Source organism: Dermochelys coriacea, chromosome 1, assembly GCF_009764565.3.
Source record: "Dermochelys coriacea isolate rDerCor1 chromosome 1, rDerCor1.pri.v4, whole genome shotgun sequence".
In the NCBI taxonomy this organism is placed as follows: Eukaryota; Metazoa; Chordata; order Testudines; family Dermochelyidae; genus Dermochelys; species Dermochelys coriacea.
In genome coordinates this window covers 21,317,193-21,344,256 of record NC_050068.2, presented here as the reverse complement: position 1 = coordinate 21,344,256, position 27,064 = coordinate 21,317,193, and the positions used below count along the sequence as shown (strand labels likewise).

Genomic DNA, 27,064 nt, shown 5'->3' with positions numbered 1-27,064 from the left:
AAGGAAGCGCATACCCCTTGGGATCGAGCCCTGCAAGGACGAGGGAAAATGAAGTTATGCCAGTTTACACCAGCTGGGGATCCAGCCCTTAGACTGTTATGCTGAGTGAAATATAAGAAGTGATTACTTGTTACATCTAGTTCCAAGATATTAGTAATGTAAAAATGTGATTTAGCCTGATAGCATTTCGTAAGAAGACGACGAATAGGGTTCAATTTGGTTTCTTTACCATTAAACAAAAAGCTGTAAATACGTCATAAAAATTTGTACAAATATGGTGTACAGCCATTTTAAAATGGGACATAATTACAAATGGATACAATTGCACTTATAAAGATGTAGATACAACATTGACTTCTTGATGTTTAATATTTTTTAGCTAGAAAAAACAAAGATGAGCAGTTGTTTTCAGGTTTTTAATTTTAAATAAGTTCCAATGGTACTATAAAATCCATGTAGTCTGCTTAGATTTTGATTACTCCACCAACTTTCTTTAGTGATTTACTGTATCTTTAAGACATGACTATAGTCAGAGTGCACTTCAAAGACCTGATTAAAGTTTATGTTTTCCAAAAGAAAGGATTCTGAGCCAGTCGTCTCTGGAAGTTCTCATACCTAGAAGAGACAAACGTTTGTACCAATTAAAATGGCTTCCCAATGATGCAACTCAAGAATTATAGCTTCAATTTTCCAAACCATTACTGAAGAACTAGCCCAGATCACAGATTAAGTCATCTGTACAGAGGCAAGATTTAAGTATTACCCCCACACACAGCATGGAAAACTGTTTAAATATATCTTTCCTCTGCATGGTCTTCTCAAACCCTGTTTTCCCAGTCATGATTCAGGCACTTTGATACTGAGATGTATATTCCATTAGGTCATTATCTTTATGGTGTAGCTGATTAAAATTTAACAAAACCAAAACATTTCATGGATTACACACTAAAAAACATTATTCAGGTTGCAAAGTCAAGCATTCAAAAGTCAGAAAATGCCAGTTTAAGGTTGCCCATATACTCTTAATTCTGTCCCCTTTGATTCCATCTTGTGAAATAAATGAGGCTCTTGATCTTGTGGAAAATATCGTATCTGATTATGTAATCGAAGACTAATGTACGTGTGTCATGTTTCCTTATAATTCATAGGAAGAGCACCAGATAAGTAGTTTGCCATTTTTTCTATGTATGCTGAAATGACAGTAGTTTAAACCCCAACATTTATGTTTTAAGAATATAAGTACGTGTCACAAAAATCCAGTGCTGAATTTAAAGAAATAAAAATAATGGGTTTTTAGATGCTAACATTCCCTACAGTGTGCTAATGCTTAGTGAAATTAACTATTCACAGACCATCCTACTTCCTCTATTGCTGCCATCTTGGACAAAGAGCATAAGTGAAGAAAACAATGAATTTTTATAATCAAAGTTAATAATCTAAGAGGTTCCAAAAACAGGACAGAATATATGAGACTTATGAGACCTTTTCAATAAATATACTACAGGCTTTGATCCTGCAGAAGCCAAAAACAAGCTTCAAAATCCTCACTTCTACACAAGCTGTCCACATTTCACAGATCACATGGATGAAATAGTCAATGGCCACAGGAAAGAAATACTGTCATCTCTGGAAAGACCTGATACAACTTCAAATGAGAGCAGAGTGTGAAGCTCTTCAAACTCTTGCTCCAGCTGGGTCAAATTACTGGTACCCTATATGGCTGTAATCAGATTACTAGATCAATTAAAAATTTTGTCAGCTAAGGAGATTGCTTAATCCTATCTTGTTTTAGCCCACTTCAATTTTTCTATTTCTAATTTTTTTTTTTTTTTTTTTTTTTAATGTATTGGTATAGCCTGTGCAGACCTCCAGAGTGCCTGTCTGGGCCTCACCGTTCACCCTGATACTAAGCGATGGGTGCGTCCCTGCCTCCGTGGATTTTCAACAGATTCAATGAGGCATTTATGTAGTGAACATAACTTATTTAACCAAAGGCCAAAAGGACACTTAAGCAAGTCTTCATGCCAGAATCCCAGCAGGGTCACAGAGTGTAGCTCCCCAGTGAAACGGACCTCCTGCCGCTCTCTGGAAAGGTCCTTTTGCTGGAACTGGGCATCCCTAGCGGTTTTGCCACTCAACTGTCACAGGGAAGCTGGCCCTTTTCAAAATTGTATCAGGACTTGACCAGACACTATCCTGACTATTTGTTCAACTCCTTTCCCCTACCCTTTGTTTTTCTTTCAGGGATCTTGCCTTCTTTTACATTTGTACAGTGTCTAGAACATTCTCAGTGCTATCAGAATCAAAGGATAAGAATGAATCAGCTATGTTCAGGGTAAATCTTACGATTTCAAAATTCCAAGTCCAAAGGAGAACCACTAACTACAGTAGAACGTCAGAATTACAAAAACTTCGGGAATGGAGATTGTTCATAACTCTAAAATGTTCGTAACTCTGAACAAAACATTATGGTTGTTTTTTCAAAAGTTTACAACTGAACATTGACTTAATACAGCTTTGAAACTTTACTGTGTGGAAGAAAAATGCTGCTTTTAACCATCTTAATTTAAATGAAAGAGTTTCCTTACCTTGTCAAATCATCATCTTTTTTTAAAAAACTTTCCTTTTTTTTTTTTTTTAGTGGTTTATGTTTAAACAGTACTCTACTGCATTTGCTTTTCTTTTTCTTTTTGGGGGGGGCGGAGGGGAGGGAGAAGGGGTTCCTGCGGCTGCCTGATTGCATACTTCCAGTTCCAAATTAGGTGTCTGGTTGACCAGTCAGTTCATCAAACTCTGGTGTTTGTAACTCTGAGGTGCTAAACAACAGAACGCCACTAGCCAACACCTTCAGCCCCCAACTAAAACCTCTCCAACGCATCATCAAGGATCTAAAACCTATCCTGAAGGACGAGCCATCACTCTCTCAGATCTTGGGAGACAGACCAGTCCTTGCTTACAGACAGCCCCCCAATCTGAAGCAAATACTCACCAGCAACCACACACCACACAACAGAACCACTAACCCAGGAACCTATCCTTGCAACAAAGCCCGTTGCCAACTCTGTCCACATATCTATTCAGGGGATACCATCATAGGGCCTAATCACATCAGCCACACTATCAGAGGCTCGTTCACCTGCGCATCTACCAATGTGATATATGCCATCATGTGCCAGCAATGCCCCTCTGCCATGTACATTGGCCAAACTGGACAGTCTCTACGTAAAAGAATGAATGGACACAAATCAGACGTCAAGAATTATAACATTCAAAAACCAGTTGGAGAACACTTCAATCTCTCTGGTCACTCGATCACAGATCTTAGAGTGGCTATACTTCAACAAAAAAACTTCAGAAACAGACTCCAACGAGAGACTGCTGAATTGGAATTAATTTGCAAACTGGATACAATTAACTTAGGCTTGAATAGAGACTGGGAATGGATGAGTCATTACACAAAGTAAAACTATTTCCCCATGGTATTTCTCCCTCCCATCTGATATTCTTGTTAACTGCTGGAATTAGCCTACCTTGCTTGTCACCATGAAAGGTTTTCCTCCTTTCCCCCCCCCTGCTGCTGGTGATGGCTTATTTTAAGTGATCACTCTCCTTACAGTGTGTATGATAAACCCATTGTTTCATGTTCTCTGTGTGTGTGTATATAAATCTCTCCTCTGTTTTTTCCACCAAATGCATCCGATGAAGTGAGCTGTAGCTCACGAAAGCTTATGCTCTAATAAATTTGTTAGTCTCTAAGGTGCCACCGGTACTCCTTTTCTTTTTGCGAATACAGACTAACACGGCTGCTACTCTGAAACCTGAGGTGCTACTGTATATTAAAAGTCCGTCCCCCCACATTTCCCAATCTACACTGGCTAGGAACTGTTACCCAAACCAGTCTGAGGCATAATTTTTAACTAATTAGGCTGAACTCATTTAACATACTTTGCCCTGCCCACACTAGATGGTCAAACCATGTTCAGAGAGTATGAATCATTTTTAAGTAGTGTTTTAAAACTTGGTCTAGGTCAACATCCTTTGAATACATGTTCCCTGGGCTAAGAGGTGATGACTTTGTGGGGAAAGGACTAGGAGTGTTCATACAATGTTGTTAACTAAGTGCTCCTGAGAACTTAACAGACATGGATTGTAGACCAAGAGACGGCAGTGTGTTCTGCTTTCCCATGGTCAGTACCATTACAAGGAGCAAAGGCAGCTTCCGGAATCAGCCACATACTGCAAGTAGGGGTTAAACTGCCTAGTACCAAACGAGTGAGATAGGTACAGCATTTTAATGATCCAAGTTTAGTATTTAAAAAGAGGCTATGTAGAACAGAATACAAGAAGCTATTATAGTGTAGCAAAGTCAACAGGAGAACTTTTAGTTAAGTATTTTCAAAGTAAGATTTCTGTATGGCATGAAAGTTAATTCAGTGCTATGAAACCCACAATTTTGGTGCCTAGAAATAAGCTTATTGCTCGAGATGATTTCCTTTACCATTTCAGAACCACATTTGCAGGGATGAAAGCTTCAGAGGGATTCGGTGTCATCTGGGCCTGCGTGACAGCAAACGATGAGGCAAAGTTATAGAAGCTATCCAGCATCTTCTGAGTGAACTGAAATACCAAAAAGCACACATTGTAAATCAAATCCATATTTAGAAATTTGATCATGCTTTTCATATCTAAAGCACTGTTCAAATGATTAGCTAATCCTCAAGCCTCATGTTGGGTGGATTAAATCTTTCTTTTATAGATGGGGGAAAGGAAGGCAGAGAGGTTAAGTAAAAAGAAAGTCTGTGTTAGAGAGGATTAGATCTCAAGTTCCTAGCTTCCAGTCCTGCCCTCAGACACCACCTCTCTAAAGAGATTCTATCAGAAACTTGAAAATATTTTGATTTTTATTCAGTTATTGTTTCTTTTCAAAAGATTAGTTTCCTGGAGCAAGTTCTGAAGGAAAGCCTTAAACGACTTCAAGATAAACAAAAATAAAATTTGTAAAGTCTTATGGGACTAATGGATGATGTAGTGTTAAGACTTGGGCCTTGTCCTACAAACTAGACTAGCAAGTTAGTGGCAGCCTACCAATAGCACCTGCTGTTGATGATTTTGCCTACAAGCACTTCATTTTTTGTATTTGCTCACCTCGTGATAATTCCATGTAAGAAGAGGTTACTTACCTGTAACCGGAGGTTCTTCAAGATGCGTGGTCCTTATATGTATTTCATCATGGGTTATGTATGTTCACCATGCGCCTGGAATTGGAGAATTTGAAAGTAGCATCTGTTGGTCTGAGCATGCACCCTGGCTCACCTTATGCTTCTGACCAAGGCAAAAAAGGGTGAGGTGGTCCAACTGCCACATCACTTCCTTCTCCACCACAAAATCAGATAAGATCCAAAGTAGAGGGGAAAGAGAAGGGGTAATGGAAAACATATAGGGACCACAAATCTCAAAGAATCTCCAGTTACATGTAAGTAACCTCCTCTTCGTTGAGAGATGGTCCCTATGGTATTCCACTGTGGGTGACTGACAAGCAATACCTAAGTAAGAGGAGCTGCAAGGATGAGGATGGTAGGGTCGAATGGAGAACTGCCATACCAAATGAGGCATCAGTGGCCAAATCTTGGACCAGAATGCAACATCTTGCAAACATGTGGATGGAGCTCCATGTGGCCGCTTTACAGATCTCTAAGAGGGGTATGTCCTGAAGAGATGCTACAGTCGTGGCTTGATCTCTCATGGAGCGGGGAGGTTTGAGAGCTGATATCTGTTTGCATTCTACTCTATCCATTTGGAAAAACTCTGGATGAAGATGGCATAACCTCTGACTCTCTCCACTACAGCGACAAACAGCCTCAAAGACTTTCTGAATGGTTTTGTTCTCTGCAGGTAAAAGGCCGTGAAACATCTAAGGAGTGGAGCCTATGCTCTTTTTTAATGTGTGTGTGTGGTTTCAGGAATGGATTGGTGAAGGTGAAATTCCAAAACCACTTTGGGGATAAATTTGGGATGTAGGTATAAAGAAACTTTATCTTTGTGAAATACAGTGTATGGAGAGTCTGCCGTCATTGCGCCAAGTTCACTAACCCTTCCTGCCAATGGGTACAAGAAAGACTACCATCATGGAGAGGAGGGACATTAAGCAAGTCACTAAGGATTCAAAGGGGCGGGGGGCCTGTTTCAGAACTTAAAGAACAAGATTCAAGTCCCACAGGGTATTATCTTTTGAGAAGGTGGGAAAGTTCTTATTGGGACTTTCCAGAATCGAATGGTTAGCAGGTGTGCAAAAATAGAGTAGCCCTCCACAGGGGGATGGAATGCACAGATAGCTGCCAAGGGGACTCACAGGAAACTGAGGAATAGGTTTGATAACGTCAAAGATAGGATATAGTCTAGGACGAGCGGGATACCCGTAGCTTCTGGTAGAATGCTTTTCTGCTGTGTCCAGGATGAGAAGCATTTCCATTTAGATTGGTAACGTTTCCTAGGTGAGTCCTTTCTGCTATTAGAATGGATGTCTTGCACGGCTTAGAAGCACACCCATTCTAGGGCCGACAAATATCTAAAATACCACGCCCTGAGTGAAGTGGTAGTGGATTGGGATGCCCGATCCTGCCATTGCACTGGGTTAGGAGCTAAGGGAAGATTGGGAAGGTAATTAGAGGATGAGATGACAGGCATAGGAGTCTTTGGGGAATCAAAACTGTCTGGGCCAGAAAGGTGCTATCAAGATGACTGTCACTCTATCCTGTCTGATCTTGGATAACACTCGTGACAGAAGCAGTAGTGGAGGGAAGGCATAGTTGAACTGTTATGACTAGGGAAAAAGGAGAGGGTCGCCCTGGGAGCAGTAAGCTAGGACTCCCCTGGAGCAATATGTGGCACACTTGTTGTTGGCCTGGAAAGTGAACAGATCCCTGGTTGGGGTTCCCCATCATGTGAAAATGTCATGAAGCTCTCACTTGTGGTCAATCGTGAAGCGTCTGCAAGCATATTCTGCGTCCCCAGAAGGTAGGCTGCAAATAGGGTGATCTGATTGCTGATGCACCAGTTCCAGAGATTGACTGGTTCTGCACTCAGAGAGGCAGATCTCACTCCCCCTTGTATGTTGATGTAGAAAACCATCATAGTGTTTTGGTGAGAGTTGATGAAAGGAAGAAGGAACTCGCATGCCTTCAATAGCACTTGTAATTTCAGGACATTGATGTGCATTCTGGACTCTTGAAATGTCTATGTTCCCTGTGCCAGGTGGTTGCCCACGTGGGCTCCCCAACTTAGTAGGGACGCATCTGTAATAATGGCCTTGTCCAGGAAGGAGGGGAGAAAAGGGACCCCTAAGCATACCAAGGAGGAACACGGTACCTTCGTGGGAACTTTCAGTGTGAGGTTCATAGAATGGCAGCTTGGGGAGTAAACTGACTGTAGCCATGCCTGAAGGCAACAAAGGTTTTGTCTTACGAATCGAGTGACATATGTGGGGGGGGATGCCAAAGCCACCACTTCATCCAGCGATGGTGATGGCAGTCTGTCTGGTTCAGATGGAACTGCCAGAACCAGAGTGTAATACCCTGCCTCCTCTATTGGATCTGGGGAAAAATTTGAGGTTCTCTCGTAGGGGAGGCAAGTGATGACACACTAGTGGATCGTATAGATCCCAAAGGGGGCTACAATATGGCCAGTAGGTGAGGTAGACAGATGGTGGCATTGGGTACCAGTGACACTGAGTCAGGTGAGGTGGTGGTTGGTCCTAGGGTCATGTGGGCCTTGTGGGGAACGGCAGTACAGGAAAAGTGGTTCCTCCAATGGTTCCAAGTTTCCCGAGAAAGAAAGAGTTGACTCTGGTTCTGATGGTGGTACCATCGGTGCTGATTGAGAGGTATACGTTTTGTATAAGTGGGAATGATAAAATCCATCCCACCGACAGGTCTCTCAGAGGTGATATAAGCTCCCTAAAAATGGGGAATCCCAATGGAAGGGGGGATTCTGGATCCGGGACAGCAAAAACATCCTATGGTGCAACCATGGATCCAGATCTCCTCAGTGTAAGATGGATTCCTATTGTCTGGGCCATTGGTGGTGGCGACGATGATGGTATCCGGACATAAGACATCCTCATGAGCCAGGCTGGTGGGTTTGCTTCTAGGCAGATCTGATATCTTTGGAATGGATTTAGATGAAGATTTAGTCCCATGCTTCCTAATCTCCCAACTAGGCCACGCTGTGGGGTCAGATCCTCCAGCACCGAAGTCACACTTTGCAGCAGGAGGTGCATTCCTTGCAGATTCAGGCCCGGCTACTGGGTGGGTTGGGGGTAGGATGTCCTCAGCCTGGGTCAGATTGAGGCCTCATGGTCAATTCCATGAAGTACTTACAGAGGCAAAGTGCCTGTCCTTCTCAGGTATGGCTGGTGAAAGACTGACAAATACTGTACTGAGCCGCAGTGTGGGCCTCTCCGAGACAGTAGAGGCAGCATTGATGGTCATCGCTGTCTGAGAAGGATCGTGGGCAGAAGGTGCAGAGTTTGAAGCCTGGAGTACTGGGCATAAGTCTAGCACTCAAGTGGGATACAGGAAAGGGCTGAGGACTCTAAAGATTCTGACTCTGACCATGCAGTGGTGAGTAGGGACTAAGGAGGTGATCAGTCTGCTTTGCCCTTTATCACCTCAGTCAGAAGCACGAGGCAAGCCAGGGTGCATGCGCGGACCAAAGGACACTACCTTCAAATTCTCCAACTACAGGCACACAGGGTGTATGTGTAATCCACAGTGGAATACAATAGGGACTATCTCTTGAAGAACAATTCAAGTTCAATGCAAGATAATTCAACTTAATTTTAGTTTGATATAAATGAAGATTAAATATAAAATGGAATAACCACCTCTTAAAAACTATGTTTCCAATCACTTTTTTCCTTTTCTTTTTTTTTTTTAAAATACAGGCCAGTAGCAACTGTTCCTTTTGCAAACTTGTCCTTAACTAGTACAGGCAGCCCTCGACTTTGCGACGTTCGACTTACAACGTTTCTGAATTGACACTCTGATTCGACTTATGACAATTGGTTTTGACTTTACGATGCTCGATCCCGCAATGGAATGTATTGCAGTTCTGAGTTACGACATTTAGACTTACGACGCAATTTTCAGGAACCAATTGTGTCGTAAGTCCAAGGACTGCCTGTAATGCATCCTAGTCTCTAGTGTTGGAGCAACCTTATTCCTGAGAAACAGTATGAGCCTTTGCCAGCTGATGAGTCTAGCTGTGCCAGCAGAGCCACCTAGTGGAGATATAGTGGGAGATGACAGGAGTTCTGACAGCATAGGTAAAACACCTCCAACATTAACTAAGCCAACAGAAGTACTCTGCCGTCAACATAGTTGGATCTGAATGGAAATCGGGGGGAGGAGATAAAGCATTGCTTGTTGGCTAGAGGGTGTGATTTTTTTTCCCCCGCCATACTTCTAGCCGACATGCACTCTCAGCAAATTTGCGGATGATACTAAACTGGGAGGAGTGGTAGATACGCTGGAGGGGAGGGATAGGATACAGAAGGACCTAGACAAATTGGAGGATTGGGCCAAAAGAAATCTAATGAGGTTCAATAAGGATAAATGCAGGGTCCTGCACTTAGGATGGAAGAATCCAATGCACCGCTACAGACTAGGGACCGAATGGCTCGGCAGCAGTTCTGCGGAAAAGGACCTAGGGGTGACAGTGGACGAGAAGCTGGATATGAGTCAGCAGTGTGCCCTTGTTGCCAAGAAGGCCAATGGCATTTTGGGTTGTATAAGTAGGGGCATAGCGAGCAGATCGAGGGACGTGATCGTTCCCCTCTATTCGATACTGGTGAGGCCTCATCTGGAGTACTGTGTCCAGTTTTGGGCCCCACACTACAGGAAGGATGTGGATAAATTGGAAAGAGTACAACGAAGGGCAACAAAAATGATTAGGGGTCTAGAGCACATGACTTATGAGGAGAGGCTGAGGGAGCTGGGATTGTTTAGTCTGCAGAAGAGAAGAATGAGGGGGGATTTGATAGCTGCTTTCAACTACCTGAAAGGGGGTTTCAAAGAGGATGGCTCTAGACTGTTCTCAATGGTAGCAGATGACAGAACGAGGAGTAATGGTCTCAAGTTGCAATGGGGGAGGTTTAGATTGGATATTAGGAAAAACTTTTTCACTAAGAGGGTGGTGAAACACTGGAATGCGTTACCTAGGGAGGTGGTAGAATCTCCTTCCTTAGAGGTTTTTAAGGTCAGTCTTGACAAAGCCCTGGCTGGGATGATTTAACTGGGACTTGGTCCTGCTTTGAGCAGGGGGTTGGACTAGATGACCTTCTGGGGTCCCTTCCAACCCTGATATTCTATGATTCTATGTTGGCAAAACTTCATAGCGCAGACTAAGTCTGAAGCACACTTTTAATAACAATATATTAATTACAGGTTTCAGAGTAGCAGCCGTGTTAGTCTGTATTCGCAAAAAGAATTTTTTTTCTTTTTGCGAATATATTAATTGAACTTGGAATATACTTGTAAAAAGTAACTTGCAAATATCAAATGCCTCTCCCTTAACTGTAACTACCAACAAAAGACATTAGCTGCTTTGTCAATTATCCCACAAGGTACATTATCTTAGTGGTGTAACAAACAGTAATGGAAGATTTGAGGCTTCAGAGAAATATTGTTCAGAAACCATCCCGTTTTTCTCCTCTCCCACCCCATGCATGCTTAGTATATTTACATAAAAACTGCATTTATTTAGGTGTGCTAGTTATGCCTGTTGAGTACTCCTCACTTGAAAGGCACTCTGAAGTCCATCACACCGACACAGTTAGTTGTGATGACATACTGCATTATAGCTCTATTTGGAGGAAGCAGCAGCAGACATGCCAAACCCACCAAAAAAAAAAAAAAAAAAAGAAATTGGGCTTGTTTTGGCTTAATTGGCTTTTGAGTTGCTCGTTGGCTAGTTTATGGCTTGTAGGTTTTTTTTTTTTTTAAAATCAGCTCCCGGGAAGTGGGGGGGAGGGGAAGGGATGGAGGGTGAGATAGTCAGGGGTGCACAGCGGGCCCACCACAGTCCCAGACTGCACGCCGGGGGGATCTAGTCACATATTGCGTTGGGGTTCTTGGGGACTGGCTTGTTTTGAAGTGGGATTAAGCTTGATTTTTATCTTATTGTGAAAGTCGGGGTGCTTATTTACATGAAAGTTGGCAACTGTGAGCAGCAGTGAACAGTGTGATTAACTCTGCTGATAAGTTAGGTTTCTCAAAGTGCTCCATTACAGCTCTTTAGGAGTAATTGATCCTATCACACTACAACCATTAATCATCAGCAGTGAAGTTGATCATAAATGCCTGAAAAGTTTCTGCAGAACTGAAGCAACAATTTATTGTCCGGATCAGGAAGCCAAAGCAGGGTCTGTCCCAAGCAGCTGCGACTGGCATAATTTCCCATGGTTCTGCACACTCCTCCCCTTTCTCTGTTCAACTGCCCAGGTGAACATCAAAATCCCATTTACCTCTCCCTCTGTCTGAGATGAGCCTGGGGAAGTGGGACATTGCTTAAGTCTAGGCACAAAATATGGCAGTCCTCAGTGTGCAGGGCAGTTTCCCTCGAGAAGAGAGGGGCTTTCAAAGGTACCTTTTCAATGAATGGACAGGAGACTGGAAGGAGAAAATGAGCCAGGGGTACTGCTCAGAGGTGCTGGAGCAGGAAGAAAGGGTGATCGTGGCAAAGGGAATATGTATCCAGTTGAGCATGGAGTGTATCAGGGTCCCTGCACCAGCAGAAAAGCTGTGCATCAACATATCACAACAGCAAGAAGCAGGAGGATCCAGCTAGCTAAGGCAGCAGCACAAGCCTGCTGATGGAGATATCACAATATCTGCTTCAAGCCCAGTCCAACTGCTTTGGCCATATCCATTGTTCCCCAAGCAAGAGCCCTGAGCTTCAATGTGCAGCATAGTCTTGGATCAAGAGTAAGTTTCTTCAGAGTATGTTGGTGAAAGATTTGGAGCTGCTCTGTAATAATTTATAAATAATCTTTGTTATTGGAATATTTATTATATGACTACATTGGTTTAGACCAACAAGAGTGTCTGGAAAAACAGGCAGGAAAGAAAATGGGTCAAGATAAGCCATTCCTCAGCAAACACTTGAGCTGATAAAGGACAATGTCAGAATCACTGGCTCATTATCCTGCAGTACCTACAGGATTGGTTTTAAACAGGAGAGTCAAACCTTGGGAACACAGAAGAACAAACAAACAAAAAAAAACCACACACCCCACACGTATAGCAGGGTTTAAAAAGGGACTCTTTTCTCACAAGAGAAGCAGTAGGTGTTCAGGAAAACCAGACTGAGACTTGATTTACACTGAAACCTACTATCGGCATAGCTACTTTAGTCAGGAGTGTGAAAAAAATACTCCCCTGAACGTAGTTATGCCAGCAAAACTCCCATGCAAATGTGGTGATGTCAACGGAAGAGTGACTCTGTCAACACAGCGTATTGTTTGCGGAGGTGGTGTGCCTATAATGACGCAAAAATTCCTTCTGTTGGTGTAGGCTATACCAGGGGGCTATGGCAGCATAGTCTTTCTAGTGAGAAACAGCCTGGGACCCACTGGGGGTGCCTGAAGATCTAAGATCTACCTAAGTTATGTCAGGGGACAGTAAGGGAAGGTCTACACTTAAAATGCTGCATCAGTGCAATTTCAAGAATGTAGCTGCGCCATTGTAGTGCTTAAGTGAAGACACTCCTATGCTGAGATGGGAGAGCTTCTCCCATTGGCATAGTTAATCCATCTCCTTGAAAGATGGTAGCTATGTCGATGGCAGAACCTCTCCCATCAACACAGCACTGTCTACACAGGGGGATTAGGTCGGTATAACTATGTCACTCAGTGGTGTGGTTTTTCACACCCCTGAACCATGTAGTTTTACCGATATAGGTCCTGTAGTGTAGACCTGCCCTAAGACTCTAGACACACATTCATGTAGACTGTTAAAATCTTTTTTCCCCCTCTAGTGCTTTGTGCCTATTACTAAACAAAATAAAACAAAAAAAAAATGTCTGATCACTGTACACAACTGGTCACAGACTCCCAAGGGAAGAACCGCAGGTGCCCAAACTCAGTCAGTTCTGTAGGGTAAGCATAGTTGACACACAGTACTGTAACTCAGTGCCTGGTGTAAAAGTGGGGAAATTGCAAAGTTTTGCCCTGAAATTGGTAAAGGCACGAGGCCTAAAGCAAGTGAAATTGGAGACACCAGGAAGGGGACAGAGGTGCAGCTAACCCTGTTACTCTGTGACAGAAGACTTACCTTCCTATTTGACCTAGTATTCCACCCCAATTGTTTCCCATCCCCCAAGTCTAAAGTTCCCACAACAGTTAGGAGCCCAGAGTCCTACTTTAGCTATCTTCTTCATGCACCAAAGCCTCAGTTTCAGCTCCTGTGATGGAAAGGCTTAAAATATTCTTTTAAAGAAATTTTACTTGAATTATAAATCATGTACATAGAACTACTTGACTGAAGAGGGAAATATATCAGCATTTTACACAAGTGTAAGTATGCAGACTATGGCAATGGCCAAAAAAAAAAAAAAACAAACAAACAAAAAAAAATCCACCACACAATTTCTGTATTTTCCTAAGGGAAAAAATCTCATCTGAAGTATTCTGCTGAATGAATAGACTACCGGATCATGGTTAGCTTGATACCATACAATTGGGCGTTGTAGTTTTGGAACTACTGTACTTGTGCCAATTTTTCACACCTGCTTTAACAGAGAGCTTGATTCTTAACTGGCCCTTATGCTATTGGACTAGATTGATAACTGGTATATTTCTGATATGGGAAATGCAAGGAAGAGCGACTCCACTGCAGACGCCAGAATTTGGCCTGACCATTAGAAAGAAATATGTTTCTTTCCCTGATGCGTCTGTGTTGACTGAAACTGCCTGTCAGTTTTACAAGATCAGTGTTAAATTGTAGAAGCACATCCAGAGACAAAGAGATTGTTCTAAAAATAACAAGATAACAGCTGTCCTTTATGGCTGGTACAACTTTTGTTTTCCTGAACTCTGGAATAAGAGGTGTGAACCCCCCACTCTTGCATGCTTATCTTGTTTGTTTCCTTTTAGATACAATAAGTGGGATGAATAGACTTATTGAAGTCTACCATGTCCCACTGATTTTAGAATGATTATGTTAAAGGATGGGTAGGTGATTAAAATGCAGATGTGACAGGATATATGCTGGAGTGTGATTGTATGTATCTATGATTGAATGAGGAATGAAAAATTAAAGGTTGAGGTGCCAGTCTTAAAATAAGATAGTCTGGCTGAAGAAAGCAGTGAACGAGATAGCCCGATAACCCTGAGGGCATACTTGCCCCAAGGACGGGGGGGGGGCCAAAGAGCCGAGAAACAAGATAACATACTGTCATTTCATCATTGCTGTGCCATCTGCATGATTTACTATCGCCTCAAACATGAGAACAGTGATTGATCACTTCAAACATGAGAAGATCATAATGAGGCAAACCCTATAAACTTGTATGAGGATAAATCCCTATAAGAACAAACCCTGAAGACTGAGGACTTTGGGTCTGATTCTGCAAACCAACCTCCAGGAGCAACAGATGCGCATCTGACAAGGCCTGTTCCACCCTCGTGTCCAGGTCACCTGGCCAGTGACTTGACACAAGCAACTCCTAGGCTGGTAACTATAACAACTCTGCAGAACTTGTGTGTGTATGTGTGTGAGAGTGAATGAGATGTTATAGCTATAACTGACTGCTTACTCTGATTCTTTCTGTATTCACAATAAATGTGGCATTTTGCCTTATCCCCTTTAATAAGATCCTGCTGGTTTTTATTTTATTGGTATAACAACGCTAATGAGCAAAAGACTGCTAGAAACAATGTTTTTAAATTACCTGAGTGAATGAGTCTACTGATGATACAGCAGCACTTGCTACAGGAGTCTGCTGGGCCAAATGTTCAAGCAATTCCACTGAGATCCCAATCTGGGCTACAGATGGTGTCTGAGGGATGTTCATTGCTCCAAAGGGGTGTTGGCTGCCTTTCCCTGAAAGAAATAGCACAAGCAGCAGAAATGTCAAACTTGGCATCAGTACAACTATTATATTAAGTTGAAGTAACCAAGATTTCTTGTGTGAGGTTTCTTGTTACTTGCCAAGTAGAGATCTGTCTACATACAGAATTATGAAAAAAATGTGTACAGTTCATATACTAAGTGTGTGAAAAAATGCAATGGATAATTTTAAAATATAAAAATATCTTTAATCTTGCTAATAACTAGGAAGAGAGACAATCCTAACAGAACCTTACAGGGAAGGAGTTTTGTAAGAAAGAGTTAATCAGTTTTTAAAATCCCCTAAGAAGTAAACTAACCTCCCCATTGAACCAGTTGGGTTGTATATTTGTATTCAAGATTCAGAAGCATTTGAACCTCTTGCTATTACTGACTTTTCCAGTACAACAGGGAGTATGATCATTTTTTTAAAAAGCTCAGGAGTATGATTTTATAGTACTACTTTATCCTTTAATATCCACAGAAATGTTTACAGAAAAACTCAGAACCAACAAGTACTGAGGCACAGTCCTTTGGTTCATTCATTCAAAGTAAAAATATGACAATATTTATGCTTTGGATCACACAACCATTATGCAGCATTTATTTTTAGCAGCCCCCATCATGGCCTCTGGATGCTGAATGAATTTTTAAATGAACGTAAATAAACCACCACTTTGAACAGCACCTAGTAGCAAATAAAAAGTAAGTGAATGCTTGTGAGGGTTGGTATAATGCTCCAGTGGTTCACACTGCACTAAGCAAGTAGGCAGCTGTTTCTGAGGTTTGAGTGATCTTCAAGGCTATCCCATGTAGCATGCACTGCAGTAATCCAATCTCAGCATTATAAAGCCACCAATGACTGTAACAAGGTCCACATCAGAAAGAAATGGTTGCAAAATAAAGAGGACCTGTTGGTCACAAAAGCCATTGGAGAATACATTAACATTCCGACTGAAAAGCCCTACTAAATAGCAAACCTTTTGTGCAAGCATCATTCCAGACCTCCAGCATCACTTCTGACTCTTCTAAACTGAGCTTTAATCAGCTCTAAACCCAAGTCTCAGGGGCTCACCAAAAATAAACACAATCATCTAGATTCACTGAAATCTGTCACTCCCTCCTCTTCAATGTGTATGGGAAGAGACAGAGAATGCCTGTAATGCCAATAGATGTGAATGAGACACACAGCTGCACATAAGTTCTCGTGAATGTTGTAAAAAAAAAAACATCCTCCCAATAAAGAAGCAACTGCTCAGTACCACCCTCTGGATCATCTTAGCAGAGAAGAGCAGAGCCATTCAAGAGCTATGCCATAGTCCACATGCCAATAAGTGGTATCACAAGCTGCTGACTGGGCTAAATGAAAACTACACCACCACGTGACCTGGCTCAATTGCTAAAATCTCAGTCAGTGAGACTAGCATAAGTCTCTGCCCTACCCCAGCTCAAAGGAATCAAGGAAATCTGAAGATTCCAGAAGACAATTAATTCTTCAGCAAAGGCCTAAATCAGGGGTTGGCAATCTTTCAGAAGTGGTTGCCGAGTCTTCATTTATTCACTCTAATTTAAGGTTTCATGTGCCAGTAATACATTTTAACGTTTTTAGAAGGTCTCTTTCTATAATTCTTTAATATATAACTAAACTATTGTTGTATGTAAAGTAAATAAGGTTTTTAAAATGTTTAAGAAGCTTCATTTAAAAATTAAATTAATATGCAGAGCCCTCCTGACTGGTGGCCAGAACCCGGGCAGCGTGAGTGCCACTGAAAATCAGCTTGCGTGCCACCTTTGGCATGCATACCATAGGTTGCCTACCCCTGGCCTAAATCATTAGTATGTAGAAAGCAGGTACCCTGTCCTTCCTAGCATGGTTTATGTAGAAACTCAATTAAGAGTCTGTTAACTTTCCACGTAGCACTGCAATCTGCAATGAAGTAAGTGTAGCAGTTACATTATCTGCCACCTTTACAGTATATTAGATCTAGATTTGTTTTGCCAAATAGTAGCTACTGAGCTCAAGAAGAGATGGTCCGACTCACAAAAGATCTTAGTTTAACCCAATCCAAACATCCCACGTAAAAGTGTCTCCGCACCAAAGAAGGCAGATACCAGAGCCCTCTTACTACCTCCTGGTGGTCTAACCCACCCATATGCTGTTGCCCTCCTCTTCCCCAGTTGCCTCAAGTATCACCTCCTCAACAGATCTGTTTGACACATACACGCACACCTTCAGAGCTCAGACATTGTTAGTGCTGAACACGGCACAGAACAGATACTCAAGATTTGCCCACTTGTGAAGATAAAATAAAGTTATCCTCTTCTGCATGTGGATTATATTCGGTCATCACAAGCCCTATAAAATAATACATGTGTTTTGAGTGCCTAACTCTTCTATACACAACATATAAATCAAATTTCAAGGAACATGCAGTATTTCAAAATACTTCTCAAGATACAGACTACTAAATATTTTTGCATTCACAATTTTGCCTTTGGAAGCAATGCTGCAAAAGAACCCAGCATTTCAGAAAAAAAAAAGCAAGCAGGGATAGTCTCTTCATACTGATCTCCCACTTCTCTCCCTTTAACCAACTATTAGCCATAGTACTCAGCCATTTCAGAGCGCCTTCAGGCTTTGTAATTAGTTTGGGTTTATTCTCTAGCCATTTCCTTTAATCAAACACAGACATGGTTTTACACCACAAGTTTTGAGATGGGGAGACTAAAGATTGATGTAAACCATCACAGCACCGGATAGCAAAAAGCTAGAGGAAGCAAAATGGTGACTTACACCTCTAAATATTACTCCCCACTTGTCATCTCATGTCTACAATCAGACTGTTGGCTCTTTGCTGCCGAGAGCATGTTTTTCCTCTTGCACACCAAAGTGCCTAGCACATTTAGGCACAATAAAAAAAAAATAAATAAAAGCAAGCTTCCCCACTTCATGAGGGAAGCATCTTTACACTCTCTTTCCTGGTGAGAGTCAAATGTAATTGGTCTAAGTTAGTCACTGCTTAAAGGGAGATTTGGAAGCTGCCACACAAAGTGAGCAGACAGCTACAAGCAGTTGCACTTGCCATGGTGTTACCAAGTGCTTCTGCTCTCAAGATCCGGTGGCTGGCTACAACTGCTGTGAGGGGTAGCATCTTCCATCAGTGCCATTTTGTTCTCATTTAAGTTCACTGCTTTTGGTCTTCACCTTTTCCTTATGGCATTCCTACCCAATTAAAAAAGGCCACCAAAACAGCATGGCAAAGACAATCTTGATGGCTTGCTAGACAAGTTCCTGTCCTCTGGACCCACGCCTAGCAGGAAAGGAAACATTCAGACCTCAGCATTTCTGTGCCAAGAAGTTCTAGATGATGATATATCATTGGAACCCAGTATGAGTATCCAGAAGAATCATTTCAAAGATTCTGAACTCAGTTAGGGACGTAGTCGAAATTGATCTGGTCCCAGTTTTGATACTGGAGAATAAGCAAATCCTAAAAAGGGACCACAGTATCAAGAGGAAAAAGTCAAATGCTGCAATGAGCTTGAAAGGAGAGGACACCATCTGAAGATTTAAGTGATAAGACCCAGCATCAGTTCAATTAGGCATGACAAGGATATTTAAGTGCCTAATGCAAAGCTAAGGGCACTTAACTCTACTGCATGCTTATTGTACCAGAAAGAACTGGTACCCAGAGCCTTTGTTACTAAAAGCACTTATAAACAATAGCTTAGATCAGAAAAAGAGTAATATTTGCATCTCTTACTAAAAAGATCAGCTCCCTGTGAATTTCTATCCTATCTGCTCACTTTTCCCATAAATGTACATTTATTTTCTTTTTACTGCTGTTTGTGTTGCAGAGGCAATAAAGCTTTGGGAATGTGAGGAAGTTTCTAGTCTGACAGTTAAATCACTCCCCGCTGCAGAATCCTTACTACTGGTGAAGATGCAGGATCCAAAAAGAGCAACAGATTGACTGTCAAATCCCTGGATGAGTTTACAGGGTTGGTAGCAACCAAAACTTATCTGAACTGAGTTGATGAAACACAAAGAACCCCTAAAATGACATTGTTTTTACTTTGTTCAGAGTATACCACCATTTTCTCTAACTTTTGAGATCCAATGCATATGCTACACCAGCAGTGGTCAGAGCAGCATGTTTGATCTTTCACCGCCTTTATTTGGCTTTAAGAAAGGGATGTGGAGCAGTGGATGACCCCGCTTTACTTCCGAGATCCAGAGAAGCCTGCTCTTTCAGCCCAACTACCCCCCTGCTCCAGACTAAATAGCTGCCAGAAGCTCACTCCCATATCCACTGGTTACGTTGATATACATACATTTAGTACTGCAAATGGACTGCAAAAATATGGAACATTCCTTTCATGATATTGAAAAGGACTAAGAACCAATCTGTATGTTTACAGAGAGATCAAAAGGAAAAAAAATATAAATGTATCATTAAACAGAGACACCTTTGGATTCCTTATTAAAAATTCTGATCTACTCAGGTTACCTGAAATTCCTGTAGGGAGAAGCCAGAAATATTCCCGATTAGCGTCTTTTGGTAACATGGGGACAAAAATTGATCACAGCAATCTTGGAAAAGCAGGTGACTCATTACCATGGTTACTGCATTCATGTTTTTCCAGACATTGCTAGAGCCACTTAGGCCTATAGAAGATAGATAATTTCTTTATTGAGGGACTTCTGATTTGAAGCTAGATATGGTTGCCTTGTTTCCAGCCAAATTGAAGAGAAAAAGATTTAGATTTTACCATTATTATTATGCTCATCAGCATTCATGTTAACTAAACCTCAAAAAAAGAAGTCTAGGTTATTAAGAGCTATTACACCTATATAACTAAGTTCTTCTCTTTTTTTAAGTTCTTCTAATTGACAAAGATACTTTCTGTACTTAAATCTACAAGTAACTTATTTTGATATTGTGCTTGTGGTCTAGACATCACAATTACTTGGTAGCAAGAGAGTAGTTAAAGGTTCTGTCAGGACTTCCTATTCTAACATCATACTCTTATACCTTACTGAAGTGTCTTTCCTGTCATGATTGGCTTCAATCAAAGTGACTTTTTTTTTTTTAAAGAAATAAAAATTCTTTCACCTGCTTGAATTGTAAAAACAGATACTTTCCACATTAATGACAGGTTTCAGAGTAGCAGCCGTGTTAGTCTGTATTCGCAAAAAGAAAAGGAGTACTTGTGGCACCTTAGAGACTAAAATTTATTCGAGCATAAGCTTTCGTGAGCTACATCCGATGCATCCGATGAAGTGAGCTGTAGCTCACGAAAGCTTATGCTCTAATAAATTTGTTAGTCTCTAAGGTGCCATAAGTACTCCTTTTCTTTTTCCACATTAAGACATTTAACTCATCAATAATACAAACTGCTGTACAAAGATTCTCAAATTTTCATGCAACTAGTTTAGAGTAGTCCCAATGATAATAGGTTTTCCGGGAAGTTTAGAAATTAGACCATTAAACAACGGAAAAAAATAATGTCATTTTGAATGTACTCAGTAAACATCTAAGATTCTAACCAGACATTAAAATGTACACTTTCACTGCATGGCCTGAAAGGGATGCTGCTGGACCAATCTGCAAGAGAAAGATTGTAAGTGTCTCATTGAAACACAATTGCAACATCCAAGAGGTTCAAATTAGAGGTCCATTCCTGCAATCTTTTACTCAGACAAGCCTCCCATTGGTTTAATTGGGAACTGTAACCAACTACAGTTGGGACTGCAGGATCAAGTACTGATTTCCTCACTTCCTACTGCTGTCCTCATTACTTTCTTTGATGTGCTGTTACCCTTTTGATCCACCTTTACAAAAATGGTATTTCTGATAAATGTCATCCTGCCCTCACCTCAGTGAGGTGTGAACTTTAAAGCCTAATTGGAAGGAAAATACTCACATGCATAGGCAGTTTTGCTCTTTCTCCTTGGAAACGAAAGAGAAATCTTTATCAATGCAATTTTAGTGTATATACAGAGTCAAAAAACCACATAGTGAAGTTCCCATAATAGCAACACAATTGCACACAGTATATTAATGTATGCATTTAATAGTCCAACTAGTCTTTAAAATTATGTGCAACTTGTGCCACTAGCAGAAGGTTTTTCTTCTTCTTTGGTGGTTCAGGTTCTATAGTTTCCGCATCAGAGTGTTGCTCTTTTAAGACTTCTGAAAGCATGCTCCATGCCTCGTCCCTCTCAGATTTTGGAATGCACTTCAGATTCTTAAACCTTGGGTTAAGTGCAGTAGCTATCTTTAACAATCTCACATTGGTACCTTCTTTGCATTTTGTCAAATCTGCAGTGAAAGTGTTCTTAAAATGAACAACATGTGCAGGACCCTCACCAAGACTGCTATAATATGAAATATATGGCAGAATGCAGGTAAAACAGATCAGGGGATACACTTCTCCCGCAAGGAATTCAGTCACAAATTTAATTAATAAGTTGTTTTTTTTAAACAAGCATAATCATCATGGAAGCATGTCCTCTGGAATGGTGGCCGAAGCATGAAGAACGTTTAGCATATCTGGCACATAAATACCTTGCAATGCTGGCTACAAAAGTGCCATGCAAATGCCTGTTCTTACTTTCTGGTGACATTGTAAATAAGAAGAGGGCAGCATTATCTCTTGTAAATGTATACAAACTTGTTTGTCTTAGCGATTGGCTGAACAAGAAGTAGGATTGAGTGGATTTATAGGCTCTGAAATTTTACATGGTTTTGTTTTTCTTTCGTGACAAAGAGATTGCATTACAGTACTTGGATGAGGTGAACTGAAAAATACTATTTCTTTTATTATTTTTACAGTGCAAATATTTATAATAAAAATATACACTGGTATTCTGTGTTGTAATTGAAATCAAATGTATACGAAGATGTACAAAAACATACAAAATATTTAAACAATAGAATACCAATTGAAATTAATAGTGCGATTAAAATTGCGATTAATCTAGATTAATTTTTTTTTAATCGAGATGAATTTTTTTGAGTTAATCGCATGAGTTAACTGCAATTAATCATCAGCCCTAAAAAAATATTTTGTGATCTGTTCAAGAGCATCTGGCGGTCTGGATTTGTCCTGCAGTCCACCTATTGACTATCCATGCTATAGAGCATTCATGAGGCTACACTTTAGTCATGGGTATTTTTAGTGAAGTCTGGACAGGTTACGGGCAATAAACAAAAAGTCATGGCCTGTGACCTGTCCATGACTTTTACTATGAATACCCATTTTTAAGTCTCTGCTCCTGGGCCCCGCTGCTCTGGGAAGCCCCTGTTGGAGGAGTGGGGGCTTACTGCCCACGGTGGCCCCCTGCTCCGAAACCCCCAGGGATGGCCTCAGGGCCAGCCGCACCAGCTGCTGTTGCTCAGCAGCTCCCAGGACCAGCCACACCGGCCACCCCCAGGACCACTGCTGCTTGGGTGGTTCCCAGGACAGCCCCCAGGGGCTGCTCCTCCAGCAAACAGTACAGACGGCCCCTGAGGGGCCGCTGCTGGGGCGCTCCCCACGACCAGCCACACCAGCTGCTGCTGGGGCACTCCCCGGGGCCAGCTGCTCGGGCAGCCCTGGGGTCAGCTGCACCATCCGCTGCAGTTGCGGAAGTCACAGAATCCGTGACTTCCGGGACAGAATTGCAGCCTTATGCATTAAAGACTAGAGTGCACATGGAAAAAGCTATTTAATTAGAACAGTCCACCTAATTGTACATCCCACTGAAGTAAATTCTACTATGAGCACTGAAGTGCTAACTAAGAATGCTCAAAAATCTGGAAAGTATTTTCCAAAGCTGATGTTTCCAGGAATAAAATATACACAGTACATACATCATCTAGATTCCAAGAGGCTAGTTTTATGAAGCTACTACATATAGCTACTAGAAGCAAGAGTCATTGACAAAAAAAAATTAATCTTTGAGTGTGAATATAAATATTCTCTGGCATTTCTACCTAAGTGCCTAACAAATGCTACTAACTAACATATAGGGTAGTTCTCTTTTACACTAAATATGTATACAAGTACATCTACCTATAACCTACTGAAAATGTGCAAATTCGTATATTCCAAGACCAGAAGGGACCATTATGATCTAGTCTGACCTCCTGCATAACAGGCCACAGAACTTCTCCAAAATAATTCCTAGAGCAGATATTTTAGAACATCCAATCTTGATTTAAAAGTTGCCAATGATGGAGAATCCACCATAACCCTTGAGAAGTTTCCCAGGCATCTGACTGTTGGGTCTTGTCCACATGCTCAGGGACTGACTGCCATATTTGGGGTTGGAAAGGAATTTTCATTTGGGTCATATTGGCAGAGACCTGGGGGTGGGGTCACCTTCCTCTGCAACATGGGGCACAGGTCACTTGCAGGTTTAAACTAGTGTAAATGGTAGAGTCTCTGTAACTTGAAGCTTTTAAATCATGATTTGAGGACTTCAGTAACTCAGCCAGGTCACAGGTCTATTACATGGGTAGGCGAGGTTCTGTGGCCGGCAATGTGCAAGAGGCCATAGTAGATAATCATGATGGTCCCTTCTTGCCTCAAAGTCTACAAGTCTATGTTTTTCCAATGATTAATTTCCCTCAGTGTTACAAATTTACACCTTATTTCCAGTCTGAATTTGTCTAGCTTCAATCTCCAGCCATTGGATCATATTTACCTTTCTCTGCTAGATTGAAGAGCCCCTTACCAAGTATTTGTTCGCCACGCAGGTACTTCTAGACTGTAATCAAGTCACCCACTTAACCTTCTATTCATCAAGCTAAACAGATTGAGCTCCTTAAGTCTCTCACTATAAGGCAGGTTTTCGAATCCTTTAATCATTCTGGTGGTTCTTCTCTGAACTTTCTCTAATTTATCAACATCCTTCTTGAATTATTAATAGCAGAACTGGACGTAGTATTCCAGCAGCAGTCAAACCAGTGCCAAATATAGAGGTATAGCAACCTCTTTACTCCTATTCAAGATTCCCATTTATGCATCCCAGGATCACATTAGCCCATTTGGCCACAAAATCACATCAGGAGCTTGTGTTCAGCTGATTATCCACCTCCACCCCCAAATCTTTTTCAGAGTGTTTACTCCCCAGGATGGTCCCCTATCCTTTAAGTACGAGTTACATGCTTTGCTCCTGGATTAATACATTTGCATTTAGCTGGATTAAAACAGTTTTCTTAAACTCATTTTACTAAGCGATCTAGAGCTCTCTGTATCAGCAGCCTGTCCTCTTCATTATTTACCACTCGCCCAATTTTTGGATCATCTGTAAACTTTCTCAGTAACTATTTTGGTTTTCTCACAGGTCATTGATAAATGTCTAATAGTGTAAGGATTGCTTCTTGAAATACACCTACCTGCTCAATGATTCCCTATTTACATTTTGAAACCTATCAAGTAGCTAGTTTTAATCCATTTAACGTGTGCCATGTTAATTTTCTACACTTCTAGTTTTCAAAGTCTCCATGTGAAAACTGCCTGCAAACTCTGAAGGGTGAGAAACATTGCCACAAGCATTCATTTACAAACAGATACTACAACTGCCAGTTTCGATGAACTGTTTAGAATATAAGTGCTTGGTCTACCAAGAGCCACTTGAAAAGACACAGACATTTGGCTTTTCAAGTAGCATTCTAGTGTATAGCATGTCACATGATGGTTTATGAATAAGAATGTAAGAATGGGCATATTAGTTCAGACCAATGGTCCATCTAGCCCAGTATCCTGTATTCCAACAGTGGACAGTGTCAGATCCTTCAAAGAGAAAGAACAGGGCAATTATTGAATGATCCATCCCCTGTTGACTAGTTCAGTCTGGCAGTCAGATGTTTAGGGACACTCATAGGGCTACATTCTTGACCATCTTGACTAACAGCTAGTGATGGACCGATCCTCCATGAATTTATTTAATTATCTGGTTGAACCCAGTTATAATTTTGGCCTTCACAACATCCTCTGGCAACGAGTTCTACAAGTTGACTGTGCATTGTGTGGAGTAGTAACAGGGTTTCTAAGTGCTACATAATACAAATAAAAAAAATAACACAATACGTTCCAATATCTTATTACATTTATTCATTAGCAACTAAAGATCCACTTCATTGTCTAATTGCTTTGTTGTTTAACTGCTATATTTCACTGCTCTTACCAGATTTTAAACCAGAAATTTTGAAGATGGCACTTGGCTTCTCATTGGTGACAAACCCCAGGAGTTGCCACACTGCCATCCCACTCTGGTCAGGAAAGCAGAAGTAGACAGATCCTCCCATGCCCTCTGGAAATGGGATAGTTCCCAACATAAAGACCACCACATGGTTGATGTTTTCATAGTCAGGCAAGTCAAATACAAACTTATCCTGGGCCACCTGTTGTGCCACTGCTTGCACCTAAAATATAAAACCAAGTTTTAGTTTAGAAATCTTAATTTTGACAACCTGTGAGCCCTCTTTTCAGAAATCCATCTAGTTTTTGAAAGAAGGGAAAGTAAGGTACATGCCAATTTTAGTTTATAAACTGAGAGAGCGGCAAACACAACCACATGGGAACTGTGTAATATGCTGCTAACAAGGAATCAATCACATCTAGGGCTGTAGATTTCAGAGTAGCAGCCGTGTTAGTCTGTATTCGCAAAAAGAAAAGGAGTACTTGTGGCACCTTAGAGACTAACAAATTTATTAGAGCATAAGCTTTCGTGAGCTACAGCTCACATCTAGGGCTGTAGTATCAGAGTACCTTAGCTCCCCATAGGATAGTGGTACAATATGGTACAGAAGAAGCCACCAAATCTATAAAGTAGTGGCTGTCGACCACATGGCTAGCAAAACCCTAATCACGGAAACCTCTTTAAGCAAGAAACAAGATATGATTTTATATATTTAGTTCAGGGATGGCTAAAGGTGCGGCCACAGAGCCTCCCTTGTCTTTATTAGAGAGCCCTTGTACATGACACATCAGTGCATGCATCTTGATATAGGTAGCGCCTACTCAGAACAAGTCACAAAACAAAACGCTTGGACCTATCTATCGCCTCCCATATGCCCAAAATCTGTATTACCAAACATGGCTGCAGTCTGCTGCAACTTGGGGAAATCTACTGGCAAGGTGACATTACCCACCCATTAGCCAATAAAATGTGGGTGCCACCCTGTACGGGGGGAAGGAGGGCACAGTGGGATGGGGTCTGCACAGAACTTGAACATCTGGAAAGGGAGGAAGACACAATGACACGTCATTTATACAGGAGCTGCTCCCAAAAAGCAACAATGAGAGAGAAAAATCAGAGCCACCCCAGCTTGGAACCTGCCCTCCACAGTATGGCCCTTCCCAAACTTCCTCACAACCAACGCTATCACCAGGCATAGCCCCACACCCCAAGAGACACACCCCCTCCCTAAGCTGAGCCCCACTCTCTCCTCAGGATCCTCCCCCCCCCCCCCCACACACACACACACTCACTCCCTCCATAGGCTAAACCCCCCGCTCCTCCAGATCCTCCCCCAGAAATACCCTCCCCAGGCTGAGCTCCCAGCCTTCCCCAGGCACTAAACCCCCCGCCCCTACCGAGCTCGCCCCCCCAACCCCACCGGCTGGAGCCTCCTCCCTCGGGCGTCCTCCAGGCCAGGCTACCCCTGAATTCCCATTACGAAGCCCCCGACACAGCCTCTCGGGCCGTCTCCCAAAGGCCCCTCCCCCACCCTAGTCTCTCCAGAGGCTCCACCCAGCCCGCCAAGGCCCAGCGCCGCCGGCCGAGCCCCGGGGAACCGCTCACCAGCCTACCCGCCACCAAACAGCCGAACATGGCGGCAGCCGCGGAGCCCTAGAGCCGCAGAAGCTTCGCGAAACAGCCGACCACTCCGCAGCCTACATAATGCCTGGTGTCCCCCCCCGGAAGCAGCCCCTGCCTGTGACCCCTACTTACGCAACTACTT

General features: G+C 42.0%; 1 protein-coding gene across 4 annotated transcripts; it reads right to left on the bottom strand.

Moving 5' to 3' along the window:
* Positions 1 to 402: 402 nt before the first annotated feature.
* Positions 403 to 27,064, bottom strand: HIKESHI (heat shock protein nuclear import factor hikeshi). Of its 4 annotated transcripts, none has more exons than XR_006277570.1 (5): positions 26,905 to 27,064; positions 25,285 to 25,522; positions 14,947 to 15,098; positions 3,819 to 4,617; positions 403 to 2,808 (listed from the first exon to the last, which is right to left on the bottom strand). XR_006277570.1 is itself a non-coding variant. In XM_038378634.2 (5 exons), exons 1-5 carry the CDS (start codon positions 26,932 to 26,934, stop codon positions 561 to 563), a joined length of 594 nt encoding a protein of 197 aa, XP_038234562.1. In that variant the 5' UTR covers positions 26,935 to 27,064; the 3' UTR covers positions 403 to 560. The 4 variants fall into 4 exon arrangements, 3 of the variants coding, with proteins under 3 accessions (XP_038234562.1, XP_038234580.1, XP_043360065.1); XM_038378634.2 differs by having other exon boundaries at positions 403 to 615; positions 4,499 to 4,617; XM_038378652.2 differs by having other exon boundaries at positions 403 to 615; positions 4,499 to 4,617; positions 26,913 to 27,054.

Coding starts and splice junctions, on each gene's coding strand:
- HIKESHI (XM_038378634.2), bottom strand. CDS start 26,934: ATGTTCGGCTGTTTGGTGGCGGGTAGGCTG. Junction 4,618..14,946: donor CAGTAGACTCATTCACTCAG/GTAATTTAAAAA, acceptor TTGGTATTTCAG/TTCACTCAGAAGATGCTGGA. Junction 616..4,498: donor GCAAATGTGGTTCTGAAATG/GTAAAGGAAATC, acceptor TGTCTCTTCTAG/GTATGAGAACTTCCAGAGAC.